This window comes from Hemitrygon akajei, chromosome 25, assembly GCF_048418815.1.
Source record: "Hemitrygon akajei chromosome 25, sHemAka1.3, whole genome shotgun sequence".
Classification (NCBI taxonomy): Eukaryota; Metazoa; Chordata; class Chondrichthyes; order Myliobatiformes; family Dasyatidae; genus Hemitrygon; species Hemitrygon akajei.
The window spans coordinates 33,885,131-33,894,492 of record NC_133148.1 but is presented as its reverse complement, the minus strand read 5'-3'; the positions used below and the strand labels follow the sequence as shown (position 1 = coordinate 33,894,492).

The 9,362-nt window shown below is 48.7% G+C and overlaps 1 protein-coding gene across 1 annotated transcript in view; it reads left to right on the top strand.

The window, feature by feature from the left end:
• Nucleotides 1-1,200: 1,200 nt before the first annotated feature.
• Nucleotides 1,201-9,362, top strand: part of LOC140716268 (uncharacterized) — a 48,530-nt gene continuing 40,368 nt past the window's right edge. The window contains exons 1-2 of the mRNA XM_073028878.1: nucleotides 1,201-1,328; nucleotides 2,737-4,661. Of these exons, the coding sequence (XP_072884979.1) occupies nucleotides 3,701-4,661 (961 nt within the window). The 5' untranslated portion in view covers nucleotides 1,201-1,328; nucleotides 2,737-3,700. The remainder of the gene's footprint in view (nucleotides 1,329-2,736; nucleotides 4,662-9,362) is intronic.

Below are 9,362 nucleotides of genomic sequence, written 5' to 3'. Positions count from 1 at the left end.
TCAGTCGTTTCCCTTGATTGACCACCAGAGGTCGCTGTGATCCCCTCTGTGAACCCGCTGACTGAATAAATCGCTTCCCACATTCAGAGCTGGTGAACGGCTTCTCCCCGGTGTGAACTCGCTGGTGTGCCGGTAGGTTAAGTAACTGATGAACCTCTTCCTGCACATAAAACGATCTCTCCCCTGCGTGAATTCGCTGGTGTCTCTGCAGTTCAGACGAGCGAGGCTGGAGGTCTCCCAGAATCCCCACATCTCACAGAAAGGTACACTGTGGAGTTTGCCACAACAGTACAATGATACTATTCGGGTACCTGACACAGCAGGTTCAGTAGAGATGTTCTCTCACACACGGTGGGCTACACATTTGCCCCTGTAAGTGAGTGCTCGTAACAGAGGACTCTCTGGTCTGGGGCTGAGAGGGTAAACAGCTTCAAGTTCCTCGGCATCCACATCACTGAGGAGTTCACGTGGTCTGTATACACTAGCTGTGTTCTTACCTCAGACGGTTGAGGAAGTTTGATGTGGGCTCCCAAATCCCAAGAACTTTCTACAGGGGTACAATTGAGAGCATCCTGACTGGCTGCATCACTGCCTGATATGGGAACTGTACTCCCTTCGATCACAGGACTCTGCAGAGAGTGGTGCGGACAGCCCAGCGAATCTGTAGTTGTGAACTTCCCATGATTCAGGACATTTACAAGGACAGGTGTGTAAAAAAGGGCCCGTAGGATCATTGGGGACCCAAGTCACCCCAACCACAATCTATTCCAGCTGCTACAATATGGGAAGCGGTACTGCAGCATAAAAGCCAGGATTAACAGGCTCCGGGACAGCTTCTTCCATCAGGCTATCAGACTGATGAACTCACGTTGATTTAAGTGTACTCTATATTACATTGACTGTTCTATTTATGATAAATCGTTGTAAGTTACTAACTACGATTGCACATTCAGATGGAGACGTAAAGATTTTTACTCCTCATGTGTGTGAAGGATGTAAGAAATAAAGTCAATTCAATGCAAGAGAGCCTTTTTCGTTCCCCACGCGAAATCACTGACAGCCTCATTAGTTTGCGCTGTCAAAGACTTCGAATCACAGGTTCCTGACCAGTCAAGTACGCATGCGCAGTGAGCAATACCTGACGGCAGAAAAGCGCGCATGCGCAGAGAGCCTGACCCGACGGCAGAAAAATGCGCATGCGTCCAGTGGATGAAAGGCTGCAGGAGGTCGGCGGCAGGTAGGAGCGGGGCGTTGGGCCACGGTTTCATCAGCACCGGGCTCGCATCTCGATCGAGGGAACAATTGCTCCGAGCTCCGGCACTTCGTAGGTCAGTACGCTGGGACAGTTCCCCCTTTCCCCTCTCCGTGGCTCCACGGTACACATCCGGGCCCTGGGATTGGTGGGCGATGGCGCTGTCTCTACCTTTGATATACAGGTTTCTGAAACCTGCTGCCTTCTGGGTATCGAAGCGGCCATGGTTGGACCCCCCCCCCCCCCCCGGTTCTTTTCCAGCCCGCCCGCAGAAAGTGTTCGGAGTTGCAGGACGAGGGAATTGGAGCGGCTAGATCACCAGATCTCCTAGAGACTGGCAAGCTCTAGCAATCGCATTTAAAGATTTGAAAAATATAATGTAGTTCCGAGTGGATCTCGGATGAAGAAATTTGAAGGTAGCTTTCAGGGAAATGAGTTATGGATACTGTTCCCAGTTAAAACACAAGGCGAACATTGAGGCCTAAAAGAAGCACCAGGCTCTTTGAACAAAAGGGGATAACTACACTCACTTGTCCATATATTGCGATTTTTTTCCACAACCAATTATCTCACTTTAAGGACTTTTTTATCTTGTTATCTCAGTGTTGTCGTTATTTGTGGAGCAGACTCAAATGGCCTGACTCTGCTTGTATATCTTATTTATTTATATTTGCATTTGCACAGTTTGTTGTCTTGTGCACTCCTGTTGTAGTTACTATTCTACAGATTTGCTGAGTATGCCCACAGGAAAATGAATCTCAGGGTTGTATATGGTGACATACGTACTTTGATAATAACATTTACTTTGAATTTTGGAAGGAAGGCATTGGATCTACCTTCCAGTCAATTAAAATGTCAATTAGTGCTACATAGAAAATAAATCCTTGTTTCAGCTTCAGTATTTTTTTTAGAAAATCACTTTTGTTCAAGGTCGTCTAGTTCTGACCTTTCACCTGTGAGAATGTTTTGCCCCATTAATTCTGTGTACAAAATGTTATCAAACACATAGTCCTGGGTAACAAGTGACCTGTAGCTTTGACATCACAGAAGTGCCACAAATTAACAATCTCCATCGAGAATGTCTAATCACTTCCTCTTGGTATTAACTGGCATTGGGCTCGGTGAGTTCACCTGATGGTGGAGTGAAGGTCAGAGTCAGTCGAAAGTCTCCAGGAGCAGCATGTAGCATTATGTGCTCGTTGTAACGCTGGGGGACATGTTGCAGGACTTGAAATAATCCTAATGGAGCAAAGTCATAGATTAGGTCATTTCTGCCCATCGTCAGTTTGATACAGAGAGAAAGACAGCTTGAAAACTTGGTGGTCAGTCGAGATGCCTCCACTGTGCCCAGTTAGACGGTGAGGAGAGTTTCACCAACTTGGGTTGAAACCTTTCTGTAATAATATGTCAAACAGACTAAAATGATCTCATCTAGAAACCCTGTCCTTCACCCATTGATGTCTTTTATAATTTTCCTTTCACAGGTTAGAAACAGCAATGGATTTTTGTGCAGGGACCTTGGACACAACAGTGCGTCTCCAGAATTTGAATACCATGGACCTTTGAATGTAGAGGAGGAGGTGCTCGAGAAGGCAGCACGCCATTCACAGCAAGGAGAACCCCAGCGTGTGCTGAGCGAAGGGGTGAGATTTGCGCCAACCAACCTGGAGATTTATTGAATTAAAGAGTGATCAGATATTTCCTATCTACTTGGCGTTTCGGAGAGCAAACCTTGCGGTTTCTTAAATATTTGTCTGTTTTTACGAGGCCAGCGTTCAACCTCAACCAGCAAGGAGCCGGCCGGATTCAAACCCAGGACGACTCGCCCCGAAGTCCGGTGTGCATGCCACCACGCCACCAGCCAGCCTTTGTAACAGCGGTGGGTCATTGGAGATCTCATCCCAACAAACAAAACACTTTGTGTCTGAAACGAAGTGTTCCGTTTTAATTCTGTGAAATCCACTGGAACCGGGGTGCTGAGGACATTTGTTCACCAGAGGTCAGGTTTTCAACGATACGTTGACTGTGCAAGAGATTCACGACGTCTGACTTCGATTCGTCAGAGGAGGGACGGCAGGGAGAAATAATTCACCTTCTCTCAGTGTGGGAAGGGTTTCACTCACCTAGCTGACCCGCAGATATACCGGTGAGTTTGCACTGCGGAGAAGGCCCTCGCCTGCTTTGTGCGTGGGAGGGTGGCACACTCGATCGTTCCACCTACTGACGTAGAGGTGAGGTCACTCAGGAGAGAGACTGTTCCGTGTGTGGGAAGGGAGTCTCTAATTTATCCCACGTGATGGGACATCCGAGGAGAAGCTACTCACCTGCTGACACCGTGGGTGGGATTTGCTGAATTATCTCACCTGCAGACACAGCGGCGAGGTCACACAGGAGAGGGACGATTCATCTGTTCTGAGTGTGGGAAGGAATTCACTCTTATCCCACGAGATGAGTCACCAGGCAGATCACACTGGGGAGAGGCTGTTCACCTGCTCGGACTGTGGGAAGGCGTTTACTGAGTCATCCCACCTAAAGACACACCAGCGAGTTCACAGTGGGGAGAGACCCTTCATCTGCCCCACCTGCGGGAAGGGATTCACCCAGTCGTCTGGGCTGCTGACCCATGAGCGGATTCACACAGGAGAGAGACCGTTCGCCTGTTCCGTGTGCGGGAAGGGATTCACCCACTCCTCCAACCTGATGATGCACCAGCGAGTTCACACCGGGGAGAGGCCGTTCACCTGCTCAGACTGTGGGATGGCGTTTGCGCAGTCAACTCACCTGCAGAAGCACCAGCGAGTTCACACACGGGAGAGGCCGTTTTTCTGCCCCGCGTGCGGGAGAAGATTCACCCTCCTCAGTGGTCTGGTGAAACACCAGCGCATCCACACCGGGGAGAAACCATTCACCTGCTCCGAGTGTGGGAAGGGATTCATTGAACCGTCCAAACTGATGAGTCACCAGCGGGTTCACACCGGGGAGAGGCCGTTCACCTGCACGGACTGTGGAAAAAGATTTAGTACTTCATCTACTGTACTGAGACACCAGCGAGTTCACTCTGGGGAGAGGCCGTTCAACTGCTCTGACTGTGAGAAGCGATTTACTGTGGCATCCCACCTGCAGGAACACCAGCGAGTTCACAGCGGGGAGAGGCCGTTTATCTGCTCCGTCTGCGGGAAGGGGTTCACCCAGTCGTCTGTTCTGCAGAGACATCAGCGGGTTCACACCGGGGAGCGGCCGTTCACCTGCTCTGAATGCGGGAAGGGGTTCACCCAGTTATCTCACCTGCGGACCCACCTGCGAGTGCACACCGGGGAGAGGCCGTTCACCTGCTCCGAATGCGGGAAGGGATTCACTCAGTCGTCCAACCTTGTGAAACACCAGCAGGTTCACACTGGGGACAAAGTTTAAATAAGCTGCATGCTGGACACTTAACCATCGCAGTTGCAGAATCCAGAGGCAAGTTCAGTGACTGTTGGCATCAGACTCTTATTGTCTGGTGTCAGACAATTATTGCTGCTGCTCAGCACACCCAGTTCTGCACCCTGGTCACTGGGCATGTGGGGAGTTTCCTCTGCTGATGTTCACCTGTAATGGGACTGGAGTTTCATATTCTGCATCTCTGACTAGTAAATAAATTCTATTTTAAACTCTTTCTCAAGTACTCAGTGAATCTACAAAGCACCCAGTGTACTGTAGGGAGTTGACTCAGCCCAGCTCGTGTTTCTGTTCCACGACAGCCCTTTTAAATCCATCCCTGCTGTCCACCTCTCCCTGTGGGTGAAGAGGTTTCCCTTGAATTTTCTGCAGACTGAGGGAAGATGAGTTTACTGCAGTTACAAACACAAGAGATCCTGCAGATGCTGGAAATCCAAAGCAACACACACACAAAATGCTGGAGGAACTCAGCAGGCCAGGCAGCATCTATGGAAATGAATAAACGTTTCAGTCCAAGACCCTTCATCAGGACATGTCTGACGAGTTCTTCGTCCCTGAAATCTCTGGCTGAGGAAGAATGACATTGTTCACAACCTCCTTAGTCAAACATTTATAGTTAATTGGCACTGCTTCTAAAGGGCTGGGCTTCACACAGCGGAGTTGCTACAATGCAACTCTTGCCTCTAAAGTCTGAAAGGAGAGTTGGGGATCTGTGAGTTGGATGTTTAGTGGAACAAGGTCAGAAACTGGAGACGGGGCAGTACAGGACAAATTTGGAGCTCTGGACTGTAATACTGGTAAAAGTATATGATGGGGAGCATGGGAATGAATGAAACAAAAGCAGCAGTTAGAGGTGACTGACGGAGAAAAATACAACTTTTATTTTTGCAATTGCAAGTGTGTTGACTTTGGCTTTTAACACCTGCAATGTCTGTTTGCATCGAGTACATTGCTTGTGGAGCGCAAAGTAAATTTTATTATCAAAGTACATATATGTTACCACATACAGCCCTGAGGTTCAGTTTCTTGCGAGCATAGTCGGCAAATCTATAGAATAGTAACCATGACAGGATCAATGAAAGATCAACCAGAGTGCAGAAGACAACAGACTGTGCTCTTGTAAATAAGTAGCAATAAATAACGAGGATGTGAGATAAAGAGTCCTTAGCAATGGTTGTGATTTTGATGATGGGGCAAGTGTCCCCTTTTGTTCAAGAGCCTGATGGTTGAGGGGTAGTAACTGTTCCCGAACCTGGTGGTGCGAGTCCTGAGGCTCCTGTACCTTCTACCTGATGGCAGCAGCGAGACGAGAGCACGGCCTGGGTGGTGAGGATCTCGGATGATGGATGCTGCTTTCCTGCAACAGCGTTTCATGTAGGTGTGCTCAGTGGTTGGGAGGGCTTTACCCGTGATGGACTGGGCCAAGTCCACTACCTTCTGTTGGATTTTTCACAGACGTTTCCATACCAGGCCATGATGCAGCCAGGCAATACACTCTCCACCACACACATATATAGAAGTTTGTCAAAGTTTTTGATGACATGCCAAATCTATGCAGACTCCTAAGGAAGTAGAGGCACTGCCGTGCTTTCTTCGTAGTTGCGTTTATGTGATGAGTCCAGGACAGGTACTCTGAAATAGTAACACCCAGGAATTTAAAGTTGCTAATCCTATCTGCCTCTGATCCTACAATGAGGACTGGTCTGGTTTCCCTCTCCTGAAGTCAACAAAAACTGAGAGACACATGACGGTGGGAGCACAGCGAATGTTCACCGGGTTGGCTCTTGGAGCTTGGGAGGGTGGTGGAATTGTCCCAAGAGGAGCAATTCAGCAGATTGGCCTGGAGTTCGGGAGAGATGGATTTTATCGAGAATCTTCCCAAGGTTCGACAGGTTAGATGGGAAGTTGGGGGGGGGGGGGTGGTATTCAGTGAGTGAAATGGCTACCTTTGATTTTGTGCCTCAGATGAGGGGACGGGGTTGTTCATCGTAAGAAGTCGGTCGATAAGGGCAGAGATGGTAAGAAATTCTTTCCCCACTAGAGGGAGGTGAATATCTGGTGCCCCATCTCAGTTTAGGAGGGGGAGAAGGTTGCTCGGCCACTGAGTTTTGTATATTAAAGGAACTGGATGAAGAAGATGCGACAGGAAAGGCTAATCGAGGTGAAACTCTGCCTGCTTAGATTTTCAAAAGGCTTTTGACAGGGTTTGAAATTGGAGCCCGGAATGTAAACTTAGAGCCCGTGATATTGGCGAGGATCTATTGGAATAGCAGATGCTTCATGGAAGCAAGAGGGAATTCATGGAGAGCACAGATTCTGGAATCTGAAGCAACGTGCAAAACACTGGAGGAACTCGGCAGAGCAGGCAGCCTCCACGGAGGGAAATGGACTGTCTACAGCAGATGGAGGGGGTTTCAACCCGAAACCTCAACTGTCTATTTCTCTCCAAAGGCACTGCCTGACCCTCTGAGTTCCTCCAGGGTTTAGTGTGCGGACAGAAAAAGATAACGGTAGGGTAGTGGTTAGCACAATGCCTTGCAGTACCATAAACCCGGGTTCAAATCCCGCCCCTACCCGTAAGGAGCTTGTACGTTCTCCCATGAGTGCGTGGGTTTCCTGCCACATTCCAAAGACGTACCGGTCAATAGGTTAATTTGTCATTGTAAATTGTCCTGTGATTAGGCTAGGAATAAATCTGGGGATCGCTGGGCGGCACGGCTCGAAGGGCCTATTCTGCACTGTATCTTATCAACTAAATAAACCTTTGGGGTAGCCTAGGGACTGGTTCTCAGTCAGGCTTGTTCACTGTTTAACGACCCAGAGGAGGGAACGAGATGTGAGATGTCCAAGTCTGCTGGTGACCGCGGAAGGGAATCTGACAATGGCTGCGTGCCTCCGGAACAGGATACAGGTCGGTCGAGTGAGTGGGCGAAGGGTTGTCAAATGGAGTGCAGCCTGGGGCACGTGTGGTGTCAAGCAAATCAGCGAGAGCGGGTTATCTAACTGGAGGCAAACTGCAAAGCGGAGGTTCGGGCGAACTGGTTGTTCCAGTGTAGGAATCAGGAGCAGAAAAGTTAGCAGGCAGGTCGAACAGGAGTTTAAGAATGCAGATGGCACAGTTACATAAATAATGAAGAGAGGAAAGGAGGGGCTGATGCTCCCCAGCACCGGATGTCTGTGCGGCAAAAGCAACAGAAACCTCCACTCCCACACCCCTTCTACGCTGGGAGAAACCTCCAGTGGACCATCCAGAGGTGGAGGTTTCAGGAGTGGCATTGCCTGTAACCAGATGGAAAATATTTAATCACCCCCCCGCCCCGGGACAGGGTCATGCTCGTTCTACCCCTCCCTGTTAAGTGAAGGATAGATGTGGGTAGGATGATGGAGGGGGCATGTTGAGAAGTTCTCGGAGCTTAATGGTGGGGGATCTTATTCACCCTTCAGCTTGAGAGTGAGAAGCTAAAATCAGATGCATCGATATTACAGTGGAGTGGATGTAACTCACAGGGGCAGGAGAGAGAAGCTGGCCAAAATTGACTGGAAGGGAACTCGAGCAGGGATGATGTTAGAGCAGCAATGGCTGGGGTGTCTGGGCGTCGTTGGGAAGACCTGGGATCAGTTCATCCCGAAGAAGAAGCGTTCTAAAGGGGAGGCGAGACAACCACAGATGACGATCGAAGTTAGATAGCATGAAAGAAGAGGAGAGGGCGGGCAGGACAGAGCAGAAACTGTGGGGAAACAACAGGTTTGGGAACCATTTCAAAACCAACAGAAGGGAATAAGGAGAGAAAAGGTGACGTTTGAAGGTAAGCTAACATATATATATAAAAGAGGACACCAAGAGTTCTTTTTATCAGATATGAAGAGTAAAAGATAGGCAAGAATGAACATTGGTAAGCTGGAGAAGTAGAAATGGTGGATGAACTGAAAGAACTATTTTGCATCAGCCCTCACTGTGGAAGACAAAAGTAGCATGTTAGAAATTCGAGAGAGTTGGGGCAGAAGTGAGTGCAGTCACTGTCACTAAGGAGTAGGTGCCTGGAAAACTGAAAGGGTTGAAGGCAGAGAAGTCTCCTAGGCAACATGGGTCACACCCCTGCGTTCGGAAACAGGTAGCTGCAGACATTGTGGAGGCCTTAGAAGTGACCTTCCATGAACCATGAGATTCCGAAACGGTTCCAGAGATCTGGAAAGTTGCATTTGACACTGCATTCTTTAAGAGAGAAAGGCAAGCAGCAGGAATTTATATGCCAGTCAGCCCGAATTCAACAGTCGGCAAGAGTCTTATCGGGGACACAAGAGGTACTGCAGATGCTGGAAATCCAGAGTAATACACACAACGTGCAGGTCAGATGGCATCCATGAATGGGAGTAAACAGTCGACATTTCGGGCAGAGGCCTGAAGAGGGTCATTCATAGATGCTGCCTGACCTGCTGAGCTCATTGTGTGTATTGTTCTATTAATGTGGATCAGTGTTTCAGAGTACTTGAAGGCACACGATAAAGTAGACCAGAAATCAGCATTGCATCTTTAAAGGGAGAACTTCCCTGATGTATCTGTTGGAATTCTTGGAGGAAATAAAAGGCAGGACAGATAAAAGAGAGTCAGTGGATGTTGTTTACCTGGATTTTCAGAAGGCTTTGACAAGATGCTGCGCAGGGGGCTGCTAAA